The sequence below is a fragment of the Crocodylus siamensis genome, chromosome 6 (genome assembly GCF_052110815.1).
Source record: "Crocodylus siamensis isolate JL-2025a chromosome 6, ASM5211081v1, whole genome shotgun sequence".
NCBI lineage: Eukaryota > Metazoa > Chordata > Crocodylia > Crocodylidae > Crocodylus > Crocodylus siamensis.
This window is the reverse complement of record NC_143400.1, coordinates 24,228,219-24,250,441: the sequence shown is the minus strand read 5'-3', so window position 1 is coordinate 24,250,441 and position 22,223 is coordinate 24,228,219. Positions and strand designations below refer to the sequence as shown.

At 62.7% G+C, this 22,223-nt stretch overlaps 2 protein-coding genes across 5 annotated transcripts; both read left to right on the top strand.

Annotated features, from left to right (window-relative positions):
* The first annotated feature begins 4,437 nt into the window (after nucleotides 1-4,437).
* Nucleotides 4,438-8,201, top strand: LOC149861740 (zinc finger protein 574-like). Of its 2 annotated transcripts, none has more exons than XM_090054475.1 (2): nucleotides 4,438-4,553; nucleotides 4,822-8,201. In XM_090054475.1, exon 2 carries the CDS (start codon nucleotides 4,970-4,972, stop codon nucleotides 7,406-7,408), a length of 2,439 nt encoding a protein of 812 aa, XP_089910601.1. In that variant the 5' UTR covers nucleotides 4,438-4,553; nucleotides 4,822-4,969; the 3' UTR covers nucleotides 7,409-8,201. The 2 variants fall into 2 exon arrangements, with proteins under 2 accessions (XP_089910601.1, XP_089910600.1); XM_090054474.1 differs by lacking the exon at nucleotides 4,438-4,553 and adding an exon at nucleotides 4,578-4,639.
* A 1,162-nt stretch (nucleotides 8,202-9,363) lies between these two features.
* Nucleotides 9,364-22,032, top strand: GRIK5 (glutamate ionotropic receptor kainate type subunit 5). 3 transcript variants are annotated; one of them, XM_090051788.1, is made up of 20 exons: nucleotides 9,364-9,661; nucleotides 10,758-10,893; nucleotides 11,180-11,344; nucleotides 11,579-11,676; nucleotides 11,800-11,965; nucleotides 12,128-12,306; nucleotides 12,940-12,993; nucleotides 13,099-13,260; nucleotides 13,783-13,935; nucleotides 14,846-14,950; nucleotides 15,063-15,170; nucleotides 15,788-15,955; nucleotides 16,845-16,958; nucleotides 17,451-17,560; nucleotides 17,716-17,889; nucleotides 18,334-18,499; nucleotides 19,867-20,092; nucleotides 20,407-20,535; nucleotides 20,751-20,872; nucleotides 21,423-22,032. In XM_090051788.1, exons 2-20 carry the CDS (start codon nucleotides 10,809-10,811, stop codon nucleotides 21,753-21,755), a joined length of 2,817 nt encoding a protein of 938 aa, XP_089907914.1. In that variant the 5' UTR covers nucleotides 9,364-9,661; nucleotides 10,758-10,808; the 3' UTR covers nucleotides 21,756-22,032. The 3 variants fall into 3 exon arrangements, with proteins under 3 accessions (XP_089907914.1, XP_089907915.1, XP_089907913.1); XM_090051787.1 differs by having other exon boundaries at nucleotides 9,365-9,661; nucleotides 15,788-15,976; nucleotides 21,423-22,031; XM_090051789.1 differs by lacking the exon at nucleotides 17,716-17,889 and having other exon boundaries at nucleotides 15,788-15,976.
* Nucleotides 22,033-22,223: the final 191 nt, after the last annotated feature.

Below are 22,223 nucleotides of genomic sequence, written 5' to 3'. Positions count from 1 at the left end.
TGTTCCAACAAGGCTGAGGGCAGGACTTCCTGTGTGCTGACTGGGTCAGGGGGGTCCTTGTGTGGTGGCAAGGCAGAATTTCCTTCCTCTTTGGGGTGGGGCACATCCTTGGGGTGACAGGGCCATGTGTGCTCTGCTGGGAAGGGGTGGGACATCCTGTTTTTTGCTGGGCAGGACTTCCTGTTCTTGGTAGGGTGGGATGTCCTGTTCTCTGCAGGGTGGGTGGGACTTCCTGTTCTCTGTAGGGAGGGACTTCCTTTTCTCTGTGGGCCCTCTCTGCATATAGGCAAGGCTTCCCCATTCTTTCCCAGGCACACTTCCTCTTTGCATCAGGGCAGGACTTCCTGTTCTCTACAGGGCGGGACTTGCTCTTCCATTGTCAAGGGCAGAAGAGATACCAAAGTCTTTACACCATGTCAGCCTATTAGGTCATGGGGTGGGGGCCCTCCCACTCCCCACCTCCCTGTTCTGGGCAGACTCACCCTGTCTGCTCCAGTGTCAAGGGGGCCCCAGCCCCACACCCTCAGGTGGGGGCAGTGAAGGGGGGCCGGGGGGGCAGGTGGGACAGATGCACAGACAGAGATAGACGGAGCCCGAGCCAGGCCCAGAGAGCCCAAAACAAGCACCTCCCGGATCGGGCCCCGGCTGCTTTGGCCGGCATGTGCACACATGCACACGCACACACACAGATGCACGCACACACGGAACCCAGTTCTTCCACACACACACACGGAACCAGGTGTCCCCCCCCCACCCCACACACAGAGAATCCAGGTGTGTGAGAGACGCGCATGCGTGGACATTTGCACATATGAACCCAGGTGTCCAGAACGCATGCACACATGCACATAAATATTCATGTGCACATATACTGATATGCACACCCATATTGGTTTATGTGCAAGAACACATGCACACACATAACCCAGGCATCCAGGTCACATACATACACACACATTCATTTGCACATATACTGATAGGTACACGCATACCAACTTGCGCACAGCACTTAGGCACCTGGTTCTCTCTCCCTCTCTCATACACATGCACACACACACACACACACATACACACACACACAAAACCCAGGTGTCCAAGTCTCTCACACTTACACACACACATACACTTCAGGCGTCCAAGATGCACATGCACATATCTACATACATGTGCACATATATCTGTGTGCACACATACAAACCCTGGCCTCTGGGACACACGCATGCACAGAGCCCAGGTGTCCAAGTCTGTCACACACACACATGTTCCTTGGGTGTCCAGGACACAGTCACACCTACCTACAGACATGTGCATATACATGTGTGTACACACACATGAACCCTGGCCTCCAGGACACACACACACATGCACAGAGCCAAGGTGTCTGAGTCTCCCCTCTCTCACACACACTGACACCCCCAGGTGTCCAGGACACCCTCGTACCTACCAACACACATGTGCACATACGTCTGTGTGCACTCACACACAAACCCTGGCATCCAGGGGACACACACACACATCCATGCCTGGACACACATAACTTTGTCCACACACACCGAGACCCAGTCATCTGCCCTCTCCCCCCGGAACACACACAACATACACATATGCCGGCCTCTTGCCTATCCAGCCCCCCAGACCCATCTATATTTGTGGGGGTCCCAAACCCCCGCCACCCCCACCATGCCCTTGACCTAGGGGCTTCATGTGCAAGACCCAAGGGCTTTGGAGACCCCCCTACAACCCCCCTCCCCCAACCTGGGACACAACTGAGCAGCCCTGGCCCTGGCTGTGGGGGGAGACTAGGACATGGAGTTCCCCCCCAGGCCAGGGCCAGGGTGGGCATAGGGCAGATCAAGCAAACCAAAGATGTTTCATTGACCACACACAACCCTGCTACCTTTTTATAAGAGACTAAATAAAAAAATAAAAAAATAAAAAAATAAAAAAGAAGCCGAAAAACCAAAAAACCCCCTCGAAAAAGCCAAAAAAAGCTAAAAAAATAAGAATTAAGAAAAAAATGACAAAATAACACTTACCGTGATGTCACCAAGCAGGGGGCAGAGCTGGGTCCCCCTGAGCCCCACCCCCTGCATCTCACACTGGCAGTCGTGTGAGAAGGCCGGGAGGGGGGAAAAGGGGGGGAAAGGGAAAAAAAAGGAAAAATGTATATTTTTAACTATTTGTCCTTGAGAAATGGGGATTTTAGCTGCTTCTTCTTCTTCTTCTTGTGGCTGAGGGGCCGTGCGAGGCATGTGTGCGAGGCAGGCATGCAAGGCGAGTGTGCAAGCAAGTATGCGTGGGTCCCGCCGGACCTCTGTGGTTTTCTGTCCCCAGCTGGTGTCTCCTGTGTGATGCGCTACCTGGCCGTGGGGGGCTGACCCCGTGACCCCCTAGCCTCACCCCTTTTACCTGTGGCTCCTCCCTCCCTGTTCTAGCCCCTCCCCCTTTTGCCCTGGCCCCTCCTCTCCTGCCTTAGCTCTGCTCCCTTTGTGACCTACCTCCTTTCCCTCCTTGCCCTCCACATCCTGCCCCCATCTCCTCCCCTCTGGCGGGGGTCTGGGGGGTGAGATCAGGGTAGGGGGGAGCCTGGATTCTCTCCAGCTCTGGCAGGGCAGGGGGAGGCGGGTGAGAGCTACGGAGGGGGGGGCTGGGGGCCAGGACATTTGGGTTCTTTCCCAGCTGTGGGGAGGGAGTGGGGCTGGGGGTGAGAGCAGGGGGCCGCATGCCTGGCTTCTCTCCAGCTCTGGGAAGGGAGTGGGAGTGGGGCTGGGGAGAGGGGTTGGGGTACGGTTCTGAGGGATTTGGGGGCCCAGACGCCTGGGTTCCTCCAGTACAAGTGACTCTCTGGGGTGAGGGGGTGGTGGCTGGAGCTGGTAGGGGAACACCCCCAGACCCACCCATAGGGACCCTACCCCCACGCCTCTGCCCTCCCACCCTGCCCCCCACCCGGGTAGCCGTGTGTGCGATCCAGTCTCCCAGCTCGTTCTCGTTGTTCGTGGTTTTTTCTTGCTTCTTTTAATGACCTTTTTGTAACTGCGTGTGTCGCCCTCGGGGAACAATAAAGACGTGTACAGACGCCTGCCTCTGCCTGCCTCTGTCCCCTCAGGCCCCCGAGGCCCCAAGCTCCATGTGCTCCCCACAGCCCCTGAGCCCTGCCCCCTTCCAGGCCCCACCCCTTTTGCCCAGACCACACCCTCTGAGGCCAATGTCTGTGCCCTGCCCTTTCCAGTGGACTCACCACTGCTGGGGGGGGAGAACCCAGCTCCCAGGACCTCCTGCTTTAGCTCACTGGACCCCAGGTCTGGATCCCAGTGCTGTGGGATGGGAAATTGCCCATGGGGGAGGCTGTATGAGCCTGGGAGTAATTTATTTACCCACCTTGCAATCTCCAGTGGTTTGGTCCAGTTCTCTTCCCATCCTCTGAACCTACATTAGTTTGATCCACCCCCCAGAACCCATATTGGTTTGATCCATGCCTCCCTTCCCCGACCCATATTAGTTTGATTCACTGCCCCCTGTCCCCTGCCACATTAGTTTGGTCCGACTCCCCCCCCCCCACACTTATATTGGTTTGGTCGAATGCGCCTCCAGTCTTTTTTTTTATTGATTTGTTCCAATTTGTTGTTTCCCCCTACCCCACCCCCCGTAACTGCCTTTTATTGGTTCAGGCCAGTCTCCCCTATAATTCCGTCAGATTGGTTTGATCCAAATTTCTTCTCCCATTGGTTTCTTCCAACCTCCACTCCCAGATGTCTCATCTTGGTTTCGTCCTCTCCCCCACCATATAATTTCCACTCCTGTTAGTTTGGTCCGATACTGCCTATTCCCCCCTGCCCCATATTCGTTTCATCCATTCTCACCCACAGCCTCTGGCAGGGTGGTTTGTCCCACCTCCCCTATGACCCTCACAGTGGTGTGGTCCAAGCGCCCTTATCACCCCCTCCCCCAACTCTCAGCGTGGTTTAACCCAAACACCCCTTTCAAATGGTATTACTCTATACACTCGGGGTATCCTCACAATGGTTTGACCCAATAGTCCCCCTAGAAACCTTCTCAAGATGGCTTGCCCTAATACCCCTCGCTCACAATGGTCTGACCAATACAACTTTGCAAACCTTACCAATCGTTTCACCCGGCCCACTATTCCCGCCTCACACGGATTAGACCCCCCGTACATCGAGCCTTACAATGGTTTGACCCACCCCATGAACATCCCAGAATGGTTCCGTTCAACCCCCCCTACAGTGCCTGCTTCTATGGTTTGACCCCACCCCTGGTTAACTGCGTGGGCTGGCTGAAAGCCACAATGGTTTAACCCAATCCCCCAGTCAACCCTCTCGTTTTGGTTCAGCCCAAGCCCCACTCCGCATTGCAGCGTGTGTAACAATGGTTTAACCCCGCCAGTGGTTTGCCTCGCATTCCCCGCCTCCCCTCACAATGGTTTGACCCAACGCCCTGGGTGGAGCTTCCTCAACATGGCGGGTCCCGCCTCGCGCTCTAACGTCACCGCGCCGCGCTGCGCCTCGCCGCGCGCGCTGATTGGCTGCCGCGCAGTAAGACGCCCGCGGATTGGGGGGCAGCAATGGGCCAGTGGGGCGGCGTTTTCTTTGGGGACTGACGGAGGTTTGAGCAGGCGGAGGTGAGGGGGGTCGAGGGGAACCCGGGGACGCGGGAGGGGGCACCCTGGGCCGGGGCTGCACTGGGGTAGGGGGTCTCCTCGGGAAGCCCCTCGAGGGGGGTCCTGTAGGGTCTCGCGGGCGGGGGCGCATGGCCGCCCCCAGCTGCCTCGGCCTGACCCCTGGCCTGGTTGTTTCCCCCCAGGTGCTTGGAGACCCCCAGGCGCCGCCTGCCAGGTTGGTGCCCCCCCCAACCCCCCAGCGTTCAGGCTTGAGGGGCCCCTGGAAGTCCAGTGCTCGAGGCAAGCCCTGTCCTTGCACCCCTCCCCGCCGGCTCAGTGCCGCCCGCCGCCATGGCGGCCCCGGAGGAAGAGACGCTTGTGTTCATGGAACACCGGTACGTGTGCTCGGAGTGCAGCCAACTGTACGGCTCGCTGGAGGAGGCTGTGCTACACCAGCAGACCCACCTGGCGCCCGAGCCACGGTACGAGGTGCTGGGCCTGGCAGGTGAGGCGGCTGCCGGGCTCTACCAGGCTGTGGCCGTGCCCGAGAGCAGCCAGTTCCAGTGTCTGGAGTGCGGGCAGCTGCTGCTGACACCCAGCCAGCTCCTGGAGCACCAGGATGTTCACCTCAAGCTTCTCAGCCCTGAAGCCGAGGCGCCCCCCAAGGCGGTGTCTGCTGTGCCCGCTGCCGCTGCAGCGGGGCAGATCCATTACGAGTGCGTGGACTGCAAAGCTCTCTTCACCAGCCAGGAGGTGTGGCTGGCCCACCGTGCTGCCCACCGTGCCCCTGAGGCACCAGCACAGAGTCAGGCACTGGTGCGGCTGGAGCACTCCTACCGCAAGCCAGAGGAGGAGGCAGCAGCAGTGGGTGGCACTGCTGACCTGAGCACAGTACAGCTGCTGCTATATGAGTGTGGCGAGTGCCTGCAACTCTTCCAGACGCCTAAGGAGTTCCTGGAGCACCAAGCTGGGCACCTGGCACCCGCAGCACCCCCTGCTGTCAACGGCACAGCGCCAGCGCTGGCGGAGCCTGCAGGTGACCACAGCTATGAGCTGAAGGGTGGTGCCCCGCACCGGTGTGGGGAGTGCGAGCTGGCCTTGCCCACAGCCCGTGCACTGGAGCTGCATCGCCGTGCCCATCGCCGCGGCGCCTTCCCTTGTGCCCTATGCAGCCGGGCCCTGCCCTCGCCAGCTGCCCTGGCGCAGCACGCGGCGCAGCACAGTGGGGAGTCACGCCTGCTCTGCCTGGACTGTGGCTTGGCCTTTGATACAGAGCCTGCGCTGCTAGCACACCGCCGCGCCCATGGGCCCAACCCACTGCACTGCTGCCCCTGCGGGAAGGCCTTCCTCAACATGACCAAGTTCCTCTACCACCGCCGCACCCACGGCTCTCTGTTGCCTACCCCTGAGGCTCCGGTGCCCGTTGAGCCGGCCCCAGTGCCTGCTCCAGAGGCCCCAGCGCCGGACACAATGCCGCTGACCATCATCTACTCAGATGGCAGCACTGGGGGCAGCGGTGGGCACCGGTGCCTGGCATGTGGCAAGGCCTTTGGCAAGCAGCTGCAGCTGGCCAGGCACCAGCGCTTCGTGCATGGGCTAGAGCGACGCCATGAGTGCCACACGTGTGGGAAGAGGTTCAAGAAGAAGTCGCATGTGCGCAACCATCTGCTGACACACACTGGGGAGCGCCCCTTCGCTTGCCCCGACTGCCCCAAGGCCTTCAACTCGCAGGCCAACCTGCTGCGGCACCGCCTGACGCACACTGGGGAGCGGCCCTACCAGTGCCAGGTCTGCCTGAAGCGCTTCACTCAGTCCTCCACACTGCAGCAGCACCTCTTCGTGCACAGCCGGCATTATCCCTACCAGTGCCCCGAGTGTGGTGTGCATTTCCACCGCCCCTACCGCCTGCTCATGCACCGCTACCACCACACGGGTGAGTACCCCTACAAGTGTGGCGAGTGTGGGCGCTCTTTCCTGCTTCGCCGCCTGCTGGACGTGCACCGCCTGGGCCACGCTGGGCGCCAGCCCCATGTGTGTGGGGCCTGTGGGGCTGCCTTTGCCACAGCCCCGCAGCTGCGCGAGCATCGGTGCGGCAAGGCTGGGCGGCGCCATGAGTGTGCCACGTGCGGCAAGAAGGTGAGCACCGCAGCTCGACTGCGGGCGCATGAACGGGTGCACGAGGCGGGTGCTGGGGCTGCACAGCCTGTGCCAGCACCACTACCACCACCGCCAGCACCACGCCGCCCCGCCGGGCCCAAGAGCTTTGAGTGCAGCGAATGCAAGAAGCTGTTCAGCACGGAGACCTCACTGCAAGTGCATCGCCGCATCCACACTGGGGAGCGGCCTTATCCCTGCCCGGACTGCGGCAAGGCCTTCCGCCAGTCCACCCACCTCAAGGACCACCGGCGCTTGCACACGGGTGAGCGGCCGTACAAGTGTGAGCAGTGTGGCAAGGCCTTCGCCATTGCCGTGCGCCTGGCTGAGCACCGCCGCACGCACACTGGAGAGCGCCCCTATGCCTGTCCCCATTGCCCCAAAGCCTACCGCTCCTTCTCCAACCTCTGGAAGCACCGCAAACTCCACCAGGCCCAGCGCCGCACCGCGGCACCAGACCCACCTTCTGCTGCTGCCATCCCTGAGCAGGAGGAGGAGCCAGTTGTACCTCCAGCTGCCAACTATGCACCAGCACTGGCCATCATGGAGACCATCGAGATCTACCCGGCACCTCCTGCTGCTACCGAAGCTGCGACTGCCCCCCTGGATGGGCTGCATGTGGGGGATGGGGTCTGAGTGGGGCCCTGCCCCTAGTGGGTGGTGGTTTGTGCAGGGCTCTGCCTACTTAGGGGGCTGATGGTTGGAGGCTGCAGCTCTGTGCCCCCCCTTGCCAGAAGCTGCCCCCTGGATTGCATGTGAGATCGGGGTCAGGAGCTGAGTAGGGCTTGGGCTTGCCTTGACCAGGGCACAGCTCTGTCCCTTGAATGGTTGGCCAGGAGGGTTCAGCTGGCCACAGGTCTGTCCCCCTGGTTGGGTGGGCTGAGTAGTTCTGCCCCTCTCCAGGGCCTATTCCCTGAACTGTAAATGGGGGTGTGGTTTGAGAAGGCCCCCCCCCCCAGATGTGTGGCATTTGAGGGCTGGGCTCTGCCCTTTTTAACAGAGCCCTAGCTCTACCCCCTGGACAGGCTGTAGGTGGGTGGCAGGGTTGGGGTGGGCTTCTACCCATACATGGCTGTGGCTCTTCCCCCTGGGTGGGCTGTCCTTTGTGGGCAGGGCCTGGGGCACAGTTAGTGTGGCAGGGATTCCACCCCCCTCCGGACCAGCTCTGTTCTGGGGGTGGGGTCTAAGCAGGCTCCACCCTCAGCTGACCATGGCTCTGCCCACCAAGCTGTGGTTCTGCCTTTGCTTCTGTGTTGCCCTGGCACCTGCCTCCTTCCTTGTGCCCTGGCCCCCCAATCATTTGGGCTTTTTTTTCTATTGCAGCAATTGCTTCCCCCCCACACTACCTGCACCCCCCCCCACCCAGTTGGGGGGTTCTGGGGCCAGGTCTTGTTAATTCCTGTTCTAATTAAAACTAAGAGACTGGAAATTTGGGCCTCAGCTGGTTAATTGGGGGCGGGGGGGTGGGGCTGGGGCATGTCTGATGAGGGTGGGGGAGGGGGTCCCCAGTCCTGATTGGCTACCCTTATGCACCCCAGCCCCCTTCTCTCCCATCCTGGAAGTAGCTTTATTGACCCCAATGGGATTACTTCTAATCCTGGATAATCCAGTGTAGGTTGACTCTCATGGGCTCCCCCCCTGCAGGATCTACAGTGGGGGTTGTTGGTCTCCCCCCCACCAATCCTGGCTATCAGGGTTGCAAACTTCCTCCCAACAGTGCCCTGAACCTTGGGGGCTGTGAGCTTCTCTCCAAATGGTGCCTGTGAGTTCTGAGCTCTCAGCTCCAGTGTTTTGAGCCCTGGAGGTTGTGACCTTCCCCCACAACAGTGCCCTAGCCATGCTGTGAGCTTCTCCTTAACAGTGCCCTGCTGCTGTGAATGATAATGGTGCCCTCAACCCTGGGGGCTATTAGCTTCCCTCCTACAGTACTGTGAGCTCCCCACACCGCCCTAGTTCCCTGAGCCCCAAGGGCTGCAAGCTTCTCTCTGATAGTGCCCTGGAGCTGTGAGCTTCCCACAAGACAGTACCCTGAGCCCTCCTGCTGAGCTCCCTGGGGGCTGTGAGCTTCCCTGCCCTGGAGGGTGTGAGCTTCCCCTCCAGCAGTGCCTGGAAGAGCAGGGGCTGCAAGCTTCTCCCTGACATGGCCCTGAGGCGTGTTGCTAAGAGCTACCTGGGAGCTTCCCCCTCAACAGTGGCCTGGGGGCTGCCAGCTTCCCCCTCAACAGTGCCCCGATGCCGTGAGCTTCCCTGCTAAGTGCCCTGAGCCCTGGGGGCTGTGAGTTTTGCCCCCCCAACAGTGTCCGGGGATCTGGGAGTCCTGCCCCCCCCCCCCCCGGGCTGTGAGCTTCCTCCTTACCCCTCCCGCTCCCCGTTGCCAGGCAGCGGCAGCTCATCACTATGCAGCTAGCGCCGCCCCCTCTCCTCCCCCCTGGAGCAGCCCATTCCACACTGGGAGGGAGGGACCCCCTTTTTTTGCATTGGCTCCACCCCCATTGCACCCCCACCCCGTTGCATCCTCACCGGAAGAGCCCCCTCCCCCTCCATTTCCGGGGACCCCCCCACACACACGAAGCCGCCTCCACAGAGCCCCCCTCCCCGGGCTGGCCGGTGCCCCTCACTCCCGGCCTGCAGCCCCCCCCCACCCCCATGGGGCGGCGCCGCCGCCGTGCGTGGGGCCCCCACGCGTGACCCCCCGCCGCAGAGGAGGGGGGGGTCCTCTGGCTACTGCCCCCCCACGGGCCTGGAGCTGCATCGCGGCCGAGGAGCTGCTGCCGTGCCCGCCCCGCCCCCCCCGCAGCCCCCCCACGCGTGGATGCTCCCCCCCCCAGCCGGAGCCGAGGGGGGGGCGGGGGCACTGGAGCGGGGCCCCCCGCACGGGGCCCGGATTGCGTAAGTGCTTGGGCGGGCGGGAGTCTCGCTTGGGGGGGCTGCGGGGCAGGAGTGAGGGGCACAGGGGGGAGAGAAAGGAGGGTCTTGGGTGGGTCCATCTGTGGGGTCCTAGAGCCCCTCACTCCTGGCCCGCAGCCCCTGCCCCCCAGCCCAGTCAAGATGTGGAGGCCTCAGTCCGGGCCCGATCCTGGCTCTGGGGGCAAGTGGCAGGGAGCTGGCCCAGGGCCTTGATGGCAGGGGTGTCCTGGGCCTGGGAAGGGTCCCACCATCCCTCCACAGGCCTGGATGGCACCCTCCGGGCCTGGCATTTACCATCCCCAGCCTGGGCCGAGATCCTTTCACCTGCTCCTATGGAGCCCTCCCCCCCAAAGCCAGGTCACCCCATCTACATTTTCTGTGCTGTGTGCAGGAACAGGGATGGGGGGCGCAGGGGCTGCAGGCTGGGAGTGAGGGACACCATCATGGCTGTTGGTGGAGCAGGGGGTCAGGAAGGAGGGGAACCAGTACAGCTGGGGGCGCAAGGGGCTGGGGGTCAGGAAGGAGGGTCAGGGCAGGGGGGAGACGGGTCCATGCCTGGGCTTGGACCTGGCCCTGAGCATTTCCATCTGTCTGTCCTGGGCTCCATCCCCACATCTGTCCCCCTTGGGTTCTCTCAGGTATCAGGGTCTCCCTTGCCCCCCAGATTCCTGGGACCCTTGTGGCCCCCCAGGGCAATCTCAGGACCCCCCCAGGCCCCATTCATGGCCCCTGCCTGGGGCCTGCTGGGGAGCATTGCTTAGCAACAGCCACATCCTTGGTCGCTGCTTCCGGTTGCTTGGCAACGGGTACCGGTGCCCGGAGCAGCTGTCCCCCAATGCTGCGAGCTTCCACCAACAGTGCCCTTGTGCCTCTCCCCAGGCCTGCGAGCTTCCTTTCAACAGTGCCACCCCCCTGCCCCGCCATTGTGAATTTCCCCCTCATAGTGTCCCCCTCCATTGTGAGCTTTCCTCCAACAGTGCCCCAGAGCTGGGGGCTCTGTGGGGCAGGTGAGTCCATAAGGGCCCAAATGGCCCCCAGGGCTCTCATGATGCTCCCACCCTCTCCCCCCACCCTGCAGGTGGTGGCGCAGGGGCCACGGCCGAGCCTTCCCCATGAGGAGGGGAGGAAGATGCCGGCTCTGCCCCCACTGCTGCTGCTGCTGATTGTCACCTTTATACCCCGAAGCTTACAGGTCCTCTCGTCCCTGCGCATGGGTAAGGGGGAACAGCGGGCTGCAAATCAGGAGTGAGGGCACCAGCAGGGCTGGGGGATTAGGGGCTGCAGATCAGGAATGAGGGACACCAGCAGGGTGAGAGGGCAAGGGCTGTGGGTCAGGAGTGAGGGGCACCAACAGGGTGGGGGGCAGGGGCTGTGGGTCAGGAGTGAGGGGCACCAGTGGGATGGGGGAGGCAGGGTGCTGTGGGTTGGGAGTGAGGGGTACCAGCAGGGCTGAGGAGTGTCTCCAGGCCTCCCCCACGCTTCCCGTTCCACCCTCCCCAGCGGCCATCCTGGATGACCAGACAGTGTGTGGGCGGGGGGAGCGCCTGGCCCTGGCCCTGGCCCGGGAGCACATCAACAGCATCATTGAGGTCCCAGCCAAGGCTCGTGTGGAGGTTGACATCTTCGAGCTGCAGCGGGACAGCCAGTACGAGACCACCGACACCAGTGAGCGTGCGAGGTGGCGGGTGTGCAAGGAGCTTGTGCATGCAAGGGCAGGTGTACAAAGGGCTGGGTGCACAAGGGCGAGTGTGCAAGGTGCCAGGCATGTGAGCGGGTGGGCGTGTGAAGCATGGGCACATGAGGGGCTGGGTGTGCAAAGTGCAGGTATGCAAGGAGCCATGCGAACTGGGTGTACAAGAACCAGGTGTGCAAGGCCTGACTTGTGCCCCCCACCCTCAGTGTGCCAAATCCTGCCCAAGGGTGTCGTCTCAGTGCTGGGCCCCGCGTCCAGCCCGGCCTCGGCCTCCACTGTCAGTCACATCTGTGGGGAGAAGGAGGTAATGGGACAGTGGGGGTTGCCCCGGTCCCCCCCCCCCCAGATTGGGGCTGCCCACCAGAGCTGGGTGCCTTCCCAGACCACCGTCCCCTGGCACTGAAGCCCCCGCTCCTGGTTCCACCAGATCCCGCACATCAAGGTGGGCCCAGAGGAGACCCCTCGCCTGCAGTACCTGCGCTTTGCTGCTGTCAGCCTCTACCCCAGCAACGAAGACCTGAGCCTGGCCGTGGCCCGGGTGCTGCAGGCTTTCCACACGCCTGCTGCCAGCCTGCTCTGTGCCAAGGCCGAGTGTGAGTCCCCGTGGGGGGGGGGGGCGGGGGAAGGCACTCCGGGGGGAAGCATGCAGCTGGAGGGGCCAGTAGTGTGTCAGGTGGGTACCTTAGGGGATGCTGGGGGTCAGGGAGGGGATGGGGGTCATCAGGGTGACCCCCCCCCTTGGCCCCATGCCCCAGGCCTGCTGCGATTGGAGGAGCTGGTGCGGCAGTTCCTGATCTCCAAGGAGACGCTGTCCATCCGGATGCTGGACGAGAGCCAGGACCCGACGCCGCTACTCAAGGAGATCCGTGACGACAAGGTCTCCACCATCATCATCGACGCCAATGCCTCTGTCTCCTGCCTCATCCTCAAGAAGGTGCTGGAGCCCCCAGTGGTGGGGGCAGTGCTGGGGGAAGCTCACAGCACTGGGACGTCTTGGCTGGGGGCACCGTTGTGGGGAAGCTTGTAATGACTAGGGCACTGCTGGGGGGGGAAGCTCGTAACCTCCAGGACTCGGGCACTGCTGGCAGGAAACTTATAGCAGTGGGATGTCCTGGCTGGGGGCACTGTTGGGGGGAAGCTTGCAATACTTTGAGGAGAGTGGGGGCACTGCCCTAGCGTACTGTTCTGGGGAAGCTTGCAATCTCCAGGACCAGGGCACTGCTGGGGGAAGCTTGCAAACTTTGGGACCAGGGCACTACTGGAGGAAGCTCACAGTGCTGCAGCGGGGGGGAGTTCCTGGCTGGAGGCACTGTTGGAGGGAAACTTGTAGCACTGGGATGTCCTGGCTGGCAGCATGGCGGAGGGGTCACCTCCGGGACCAAAGCAGTATGGGGGAAGCTCACAGCCCCTAGGATGCTGTTGGGGGGGGAAAACTTACTGCACTGAAGGAGGTCTTGGCTGGGGGCACTTCAGGAGGGAAGCTCACAATAGTTGGGGAGGCTGGGGACACTACTGGGGAGAAGCTCACCGCATGAGTTCTGAACCCCACCCCCCCATTCTCTCCCAGGCGTCGGAGCTCGGCATGACATCGGCCTTCTACAAGTACATCCTGACCACCATGGTAAGGCCTGTGGTTGTGGGGCGGGGGACAGCCCAGCTCAGCCGGTGCCCCTCACTCCCGACCTGCAGCCCCCTGACGCCCCTCCCCATGCTGTGCCTCCCCCAGGACTTCCCCACGCTCCACCTGGATGGCATCGTGGATGAAACCTCCAATGTCTTGGGCTTCTCCATGTTCAACACCAGCCACCCCTTCTACCTGGAGTTCGTCCGCAGCCTCAACATGTCCTGGCGTGAGAACTGCGAGCTCAGCCCCTACCCTGGCCCTGCGGTGAGACCCCAGGGCGCTGCTGGGGGGAAGCTCAGAGCCTCAGGGCACTGTGGGGGGGAAGCTCAAGCACCAGGGAATTCTTGGGGGGGAACCTCGTAGCCCCGGGGCACTGCTGGGGGGTAGCTCACAGCCCCGGGGCCATGAATGACTCGTGCCCCCAGCAGCTGGGGGGGCACGGCAGTGCCAGGAGTGCAGCGATGGTGGTGGCAGAAAGCGGGAGCTCCTGCAGATGCCCCTGGTGCTGTCAGTGGGGGGGGAACACAGGGTGGCAAGTGCCAACCAAGGGTCGGCGACACGTGCAGCCGCTGTCGGCGGTGGCCAGTAGGGGTTGCAGACCACCTGCAGACGTGGCTGGCGGAGCCAGCAGCGCCTTTTTGCAGGGAGTACACTGCCTCGTGCACCCCCTGCACATCACCCCTGCCCAGGGCACTGTTGGGGGTAGCTCACAGCCCCGGAGCGCTGCTGGGGTGCAGCTCGTAGGCCTGGGGCACTGCTGGGGGAAGCTCACAGCTGCCCCCGCAGCTCTCGGCGGCACTGATGTTCGACGCAGTGCACGTGGTGGTGGGCGCCGTGCGGGAGCTGAACCGCAGCCAGGAGATCGGTGTGCGCCAACTTGCCTGTGCCTCCGCCAGTATCTGGCAGCACGGCACCAGCCTCATGAACTACCTCCGCATGGTGAGTCCTGCCCTCGCCTCCCTGCCCCACCCCCCGCCATCTAGGCCCTGCCCCCAGCACCCAAATGCCACCCACTGTGCTCTAGAACTCTCCCAAGCCCTGGAGCCCCACCTACAGCAATCCAGGTCCCGCTGCTAGCATGAAGACCAGGGCCTCAGATTCTAAGCCCTGCCCCCAGGCACCCAAGCCCAGGCCGCAATCTTTAAGCCCTGCCCATATCATGAAAGGCCCCACCCTGGCACCCAAACCCCACCCAAAGTGTATTAGACCCCACCCCCATAGCAACCCAGGCTGCTCTTCCAGGACACAGACCATAACCCAGGGGTGGGCAAAATGCAGCCTGGGGGCTGGATGTCGCCCTCCAAGCCATTCTATCCAGCCTGCGGGCCCCTAAAAAATTTAGAAAACTAATATTAGTCTGCTTCTGGCTGCCTGTCATGCGGCCCTTGATGGCTTGCCAAAACTCAGTAAGTGGCCCTCTGCCCAAGACAATTGCCTGCCCCTGCCATAACCCCAGCCTCGATGCCCCGCCCCCAGGCTCTAATCCCAGCCCTCAGCTATCCAGGTCCACCTCCAATACACAGATCACACCCCCAGTCTAAACCCCGCCCATAGCCATCCAGGCCCTGCCCCCAGTCTCCCATCCCCACCCCCAATGTTCTGCCTCTCTGAATAAGCTCCACCTACATCTGCCAAGGCCCCACCCCCAGCAAGCCAGTCCCCAGCCTATAAATCCCACCCCATCCATCCAGGCCCTGCCCCTTCTGCCAGGCCCCACCCCCCAACCCAGCCAAAGCCTCATAAATGGTTCCCCCCACACACCCCTGGGGGCTGTTCTCACAGTGTTCCCCTCCCTTGTTCCTCCCTCCCGGCTGTTCCTACCCGTGCCCCGCCCCCCCCCCCCGGCCAGGTAGAGTACGACGGGCTGACAGGGCGCGTGGAGTTCAACAGCAAGGGGCAGCGCACCAACTACACTCTGCGTGTGCTGGAGAAGGCACCTGATGGGCACCGCGAGGTGAGGACCGCCCCCCCAGGGACCCCTGAACCTCCCCAGGCTTCCCTGGATCCCTGAAAGCATGCCTGGGGGCCCCCAGGCCCCCTCACAGCCTGTGTCCCCCTCCCCACAGGTGGGCGTGTGGTACTCGAACCGAACGCTGGCCATGAACGCCACCTCGCTGGCCCTGGACGCCCCTGACACCCTGGCTAACAAGACCCTTGTTGTCACCACCATCCTGGTGAGCCTGGTGGGGGGGGTTGGGCAGGGCAGGGGGCAAGTTCACAGCCTTGGGGTACTGTTGGTGGGAAGCTTACAGCCTCAGGGCATTGTTAGGAGAAAGCTTGCTACCTCAGGGCAGCGTTGGAGGGAAGCTCACAGCCTCAGGGCATCGTTGGGTTGAAGCTTGCAGTCCCAGAGTACCATCGGGGGGGAAGCTCACAGCCTCAGTGCACTGTTGTGAGGAAGCTCACAGCTCTGGGGCACTGTTAGTGGAAAGTTCACAACCCCAAGACACCACTGCGGGGAAGCTCACAGCTTCAGGGAACTGCTAGGAGGAAGGTCACAATCCCAGGGCACGGCTGGGGGAAACTTGCAACCCCAGGGCACTTTTGGGGGGGTAAGTTGACAACCCCAGAGCACTGTTTGGAGGAAGCTCATAGCCTCAGGGCACTGTCAGGGAGAAGCTCACAGCCTCAGGGCACCATTGGTGAAGAAGCTTGCAAACCCAGGGCACCACTGGAGAGAAGTTTACAACTCCAGGACACTGTTCAAAGGAAGCTCAGGGCATCACTGGGGGGAAGATCGCAGCCCCTTGGTCCTCTCAGGAGGAAGCTCACTGCCACCCCCTGCCGGCAGGAGAACCCGTACGTGATGCGGCGGGCGGGCACGGGCGCTGAATACGAGGGCTTCTGCGTGGACATGCTGCGTGAGCTCGCCGACATCCTCAAGTTCCGCTTCCACATCCGCCTGGTGGAGGACGGGCTCTATGGCGCCCCCGAGCCCAACGGCTCCTGGACCGGCATGGTGGGCGAGCTCATCAACCGGGTAGGCCGCCCATGCGGTGGTGGGGCCAGTGGGGGGCGCTGGGAGGGGGGATGAGCCCCATCTAAGGAGTTAACAGGGTGGGTGGAGCCAATGGGGGTGGTAGGAGTGGGCAGAGCTGGGGGTGCAGTGGGCCAGTAGAGGACACTGGGGGATGGGCAGAGCTCATAGAGTGGGGGGGCAGTGTGGGGGGGACCATATAAGGAGCACAGGCTGGGTGGAGCCAATAGGAGGTGCTAGGAGTATGTGGAACAGTAGGGGAGGGCGGAGCTAGTAGAAAGTGGTAGGGGTGGGTGGGGCCAGCTGGGTAGACCCCATAGGAGCACAGGGTGGTAGGAGTGGGTGGAGCCGGTGGGGGGGTGGTAGGGGTGGGCGGAGCTAGTAGGGTGGGTGGGGCCACTACGGCTGCTGGGTGTGAGTCCTATATAAGTAGTACAGGGTGCATAAAGCCAGTGGGGGCTGGTCGGAGTGGGCAGAGCCAGTAGGGGGCACTAGATGAGCAGAGCTAGTAGGAGTAGGCGGGGCCACCAGGGGCTCTGGGGAATGGACAGGCCCATATAAGGAGTTCAGGATGGGTAGAGCCAGTGAGGGTTGGTAGGAGTGGGGAGAACCAGTAGACAGACACTAGGAGGTGGTACTGGAGGGGGTGGAGCTAGTAAGGGATGGTAGGGGTGGGTGGGGCCAGTAGGAGGCACCCTGGAGTGGGCAGAGCTTATTAGTGGGTGGGCAGAGCCAGTAGGGACACATGGGGCCAGGGCCAGCAGGGGGCACTGGTGGAGGTGGGTGGAGCTATTGGGGGGGTAGATGTGGGCAGAGCCAATGGGGATACATGGGGCTGAGCCCCGGGCTGCGCTGACCCCGCCCCCTGCAGAAAGCTGACCTGGCGGTGGCAGCCTTCACCATCACGGCCGAGCGCGAGAAGGTCATCGACTTCTCCAAGCCCTTCATGACCCTCGGCATCAGCATCCTCTACCGCGTGCACCTGGTATGGGGCCGGGAGGGGGGTGGACAGAGCTTGGGGGCTTGTCTGGGGGTTCAGGTGTGGGTTGGGGCTGGATTTTGGGGTCTAAGTTTGGGGGCTGGGCTGGATGTGGGGGTGCTGGGGTTTGGGGTCTAGGTGCAGTCTGGGGGCTAGTCCTGGGGTTCTAGGTTTCTGGTCCCAGCTGCATTTGGGGGTTCTAGTCTCATGGGAGCTGGATTTGGGGTTCCTGGGTTTGGGGGTCCAGGCTGGATTTGGGGTTCTAGTTTGGGGGGTCAAGGTTGGATCTGAGGTTCTAGGTATGGGGGATCCATGCTGAATTTGAGGGCACTGGACCTGTGTGATCCAGGCTGGATTTTGGGGATCATGGCTTAGAGGGTCCAGGGTAGATTTGGGGGGTTTTGGTTTGTGGGGGTCCAGGCTGGACTGGGGGCTCTGGGCTGGGCTCAGGAGGTCTGGAAGTTGCTCACGCTCCAGCCCGGTGACCCTTGACCCCAGGGCCGCAAGCCGGGGTACTTCTCCTTCCTGGACCCCTTCTCCCCGGCTGTCTGGCTCTTCATGCTCCTGGCCTACCTGGCTGTCAGCTGCGTCCTCTTCCTCGCCGCCAGGTAAGACCCCAATGAGTGGGGGCAGGGGGAAAGGATCTGGGGGCTGGACACAAGGCATCATGGGAGGGGTACTGGGTTCCTGGGGGGCAGTGGGGGAAAGGGAGGGGAGGGTCCAGGGCATAAGGCATCGTGGGTCTGCCCCCTGCCCCCTGCAGGCTGAGTCCGTATGAGTGGTACAACCCTCACCCCTGCCTGCGGGAGCGACCGCACGTGCTGGAGAACCAGTACACGCTGGGCAACAGCCTCTGGTTCCCTGTGGGCGGCTTCATGCAGCAGGGCTCAGAGATCATGCCCCGTGCCCTGTCCACGCGATGCGTCAGTGGGGTCTGGTGAGCACTTGCAACATGGTGGTGCAGGGGCCGGGCTTTACACGATGGTGGCTTGGGGATGGGGGGGTGGGTTGTGCAAAGCCTTTTCCAAGATGGCCGCTTAGGAGGGAACAAGAACCCCTTTCAAGATGGCAGCTTGGGGGTTCCTCCAAGATGGCAGCTTAGGCGGTGACAGAGTTTGTTCCAAGATGGCAAACGGGGGGCGGTGCTTTCCAAGATGGTAGCTGAAGCATGGGTCCTTCTAAGATGGTGCCTCAGGGAGTGGGGGTTTGGGGGAGAATGCCTTCTTCCAAGATGGCAGCTCAGTGCGGGTGGGTTCCAGGCAGCCTGGGGGTAGGAGGCACACGCATGTCAGCCCCACCTCTGTGACGCAGCCCTGGGCAAGCCTGGTTGTGCGCTGGGCATCTGGGCCCGCCCCTGACGCACGCCGGGCATGTCCCACAGGTGGGCCTTCACGCTTATCATCATCTCGTCCTACACGGCCAACCTGGCCGCCTTCCTCACGGTGCAGCGCATGGAGGTGCCCGTGGAGTCGGCTGACGACCTGGCCGACCAGACCAACATCGAATATGGCACCATCCATGCCGGCTCCACCATGACCTTCTTCCAGGTGAGCCCCCCAGTCTGGCAGAGTCCAAACCAGTCCCAACCAGTTCAATTCAACCCAACCCAACTCAGCTTAACCCAGTAGATCACCCATACCAGTTCCACCATGACCTTTCAGGTGAGGCCCCCCACCCAGTTTAGCCCAGTCCAAACCAGCTGAACTCATCTAAACCCAACCCAATAGACCACCCCTGCCAGCTCCACTCTGACCTGCCGTGTGGGGCCCTACCCTGGCCCAATACAGCCCAGTGCCACCCAACTCAACCAGCTGAGCCAGCACTGTGACCCACCCGGGCCTGCACTATTGGTCACTACTCAACCCTGTCTTGGCCTTGGCCCTGGCGTGACCTCGCAGAGGAGAGTACCGCCCCCCCCCCGTGAGCTTCCACCAACAACTCACCTCAACCCACCTGAACACAACCCAGTGCACCTCAACTTACCTCAACACAACACAACCCAACTCACCTCAACCTGACCCACTTCAACCCAATACAAACTGATGCACCTCAACCCAACCCACGTCAGCTCATCTCAATTCAACCCAGATCACTCAACTTCTCTCAACCTGACCCACCTCCATCCAGTCTACCTCATCTAAACCCAACTCACCCCAACTTACCTTCACCCAAGCCACCTCAGCCTGAGCCATCTCAGCTCAGCTCAGCTCGCCTCAGCTTACTCCACCCAAGCCACCTCAATTCAACCCAACCCAACTCAACTCACCTCCACCCAACGCAATACAGACTGACTCACCTCCACCCAACACACCTCAGCCCACCTCACCTCCACCCAACCCAGTGACCCCTGCCTCTTCTGAGGTCCCCATTTGAAACCCCAGGGGTTGTGGGGCCCAGTGCCCACAATGCACTGGGGCAGCCATCCCATTTCCCTGGAAACAACCCAACCTCTGAGTGGTCTCTATGCCCTGGCCCCCCAGCCAACACCATTTCTGGTGGAAGGGAAAGGGCAGCAAGAGGGGACATCCCCTGTTTCCCAGAATGCACTGGGCCTGGGGAGATCAGGTTGCCCATGGCAATGGGGGCGGGGGCAGGACCATTCTCCAGGCTATTCCAGGCCCTTTTGTCTATCCAGTTGCTCCAGCAACCTGTTGTCATGACAGCAGTTGCCAGACAACCGAGGAGGGGGAATCCATCAGATGTAGGGGGCAGGATGTCTCCCCCCGCTCCAGCCCTGCTGGTGCCTCTCAATCCTGACCCGTAGCTCCTCCCCTCCCATTGGTGCCCCTCACTCCCACCCTGCAGCCCACTCCTCTCTATATCGGTGCCCCACACTCCTGCTCCACAGCCCCCTCCACCCCTTCCTGGTGCCCCTCCCTCCCGCCCCTGGCTGAGCTGCGTTGCGTCCCCGCAGAACTCACGGTACCAGACCTACCAGCGCATGTGGAACTACATGCAGTCCAAGCAGCCGAGCGTGTTCGTGAAGAGCACGGAGGAGGGGGTGGCCCGGGTGCTCAGCTCCCGCTATGCCTTCCTGCTCGAGTCCACCATGAACGAGTACCACCGGCGCCGCAACTGCAACCTCACGCAGGTCGGCGGCCTGCTCGACACCAAGGGCTACGGCATCGGCATGCCCCTCGGTAGGCCCCGGGGCCTGGGGGCAGGGCTCAGCCTGCTGGGGGCAAGGGTGTGGCTGGGAGGGGCGGGGCTTGGGTGGGGTAGGGTGTGCCTGGGATGGAGGAAAGAGGTGGGGTTTGGCCTGGGAGAGGGTGGAGTTTCAGCTGGAGGGTGTGGCTGGGAAGGGTGGGATGAAGCCAGTAGGGAGCAGGACTATAGCAGAAGGGGTGGGACTAAGGCAAAGGGGGTGGGGCCAGCTTCCAGCACGTGGCTCATCACGGGGCCTGGCAACCTGGAACCCTGCCTGAGCCCTCTGACTGCGGCCCCTGACCCTTAGGATCGCCATTCCGAGATGAGATCACACTGGCCATCCTGCAGCTGCAGGAGAACAACCGGCTCGAGATCCTCAAGCGCAAGTGGTGGGAGGGCAGCCACTGCCCCAAGGAGGAGGACCACCATGCCAAGGGTAGGGACCCAGGTGTACTGGGCAGGTGGGGGGACCCAGGTCTCCAGGGAGGGGTCTGGGAAGGGACCCAGGTGTCCCAGGAGAGCGGTCACGGGGGCAGTGGACCCAGGCGTTTGGGGATGAGGGCTTGGTGCTGGGTTGGGAGCAAGGGGAGGGTCAGGGCTGGGAAAACCCATGTGTCCGAGGCTGCCCTTCCTCCCCCCACCTCTCCCCAGGCCTGGGCATGGAGAACATCGGGGGCATCTTCGTGGTGCTTGTCTGCGGCCTCCTCATTGCCGTCTTCGTAGCTGTCATGGAGTTTGTGTGGGCCACACGCCGCTCCGCCGAGACCCAGGAGGTGCGTGGGATCCAGACCGGGGGAGCAGGGGCCCCAGGTGTCCAGAGGCCGGTGGCAGCACGGGGGACAGACAGCATATGGGACTGAGGTGTCCAGGATAGGTTGGTGGGAGGGAGGGTTCTCTCGGGGAGCGCAGACATCCGGGCCTTGATTGGGGGAAGGGGCCTTCAAAGCAACCCAGGCGCCTGGGAGGGTGAAGCGAGTGGGCGGGGTGTTCTCCTGGGGAACCCAGGTGTCCCAGACTGGGAGGGGGGGTCCTTTGAGGGGACCCAGGTGGGGCACAGCAAGGGCCCCAGGCACCTTGGCAAGGTTGGGGGGTCTTTTGGAAAACCCAGGTGCCTCAGTTCCTTGCTGTACCTCTGCTGGACATCTGGGCCAGGGCAGGGGGTTCTCCTGGGGTACCCAGGCATCCGGGGCTGGGATCCTAGGGGACCCAGGTGTCCGGCCAGGTGGGGGCATTCTCTTGGGGATCCCAGGCATTCACCCCTGGGGCGGTGGGCCCCGTCCGGGGACCCGTGTGTCCAGGCTGACCCCCATGTGCCACCTGCAGGTCTCGCTGTGCCAGGAGATGCTGCGGGAGCTGCGTGGCGCTGTGTCCTGCCGGAAGCCACCACGGGCCCGTGCCCGGCGCCGTCCCCGCCGCACGCCTGTGCCGCCTGCATCCACGCCCACGCGCGGCGGCCCCCGGCCCCCCCGTGATGCCCGCCTCAGCAACGGGAAGCTGTACCCAGGCAGCGGGACCCAGGCATCGGAGCCAGGCCCCGCCCCCCCCTGTGCCCATGTGCGGATCTGCCACGAGTGTCGCCGCATCCAGGCGCTGCGGGCCCCACCGCCCCTGCCTGTGCGTGGGGGGGCCGATGATGCCCCACCTCCCCCGGACTGACCCCACCCCTGGCACCCAGGACACGCCCCCTGCCCCCAGGTCCCGCCCATGCACCGCTGTGCCTCATGGACCAATCCCACGTGCGACCCCCCCCACCTGCGGCCCGGAGGGCGGGGCCGCCCCGGGGGTGGGGCAAGGAGGAGGCCGCGGGGGGGGGGGATGAGGGGCGTGGACACGCGTGGGGGAGGGTGTGGGGCCCGCCCCTTTTAGGGCTTTGTGTTCTTTTTTTTTTTGTCAGAGGGGGAAAAAGTACTGCCCCCCCCCAATAAAGAGCGAAGCGGAGACTTTTACCTAAGCACCCAGAGACCCCAGCCCAACTGGTGCCCCTCCCCCCGACCCACAGCCCCTCCCTCCCGACTTGCCCCCAGGGCTGCTGGGCCGGAGCTCCCCGGCTGCTGCTGTTTGGGGGCCGAGGACTCTCCCACGAGACGCGGGCCTGGGGTTCGAGTCCCGGAGCCGGCGGAGACT

What these genes read in the sequence shown, in the direction of transcription:
- LOC149861740 (XM_090054475.1), top strand. Translation starts at nt 4,970, where the DNA reads ATGGCGGCCCCGGAGGAAGAGACGCTTGTGTTCATGGAACACCGGTAC.
- GRIK5 (XM_090051787.1), top strand. Translation starts at nt 10,809, where the DNA reads ATGCCGGCTCTGCCCCCACTGCTGCTGCTGCTGATTGTCACCTTTATA. An exon ending in GCTCTGTGCCAAGGCCGAGT is followed by an intron (nt 11,966 to 12,127) that starts GTGAGTCCCCGT and finishes CCCATGCCCCAG; the next exon opens with GCCTGCTGCGATTGGAGGAG. An exon ending in TTGTTGTCACCACCATCCTG is followed by an intron (nt 15,171 to 15,787) that starts GTGAGCCTGGTG and finishes CCCTGCCGGCAG; the next exon opens with GAGAACCCGTACGTGATGCG.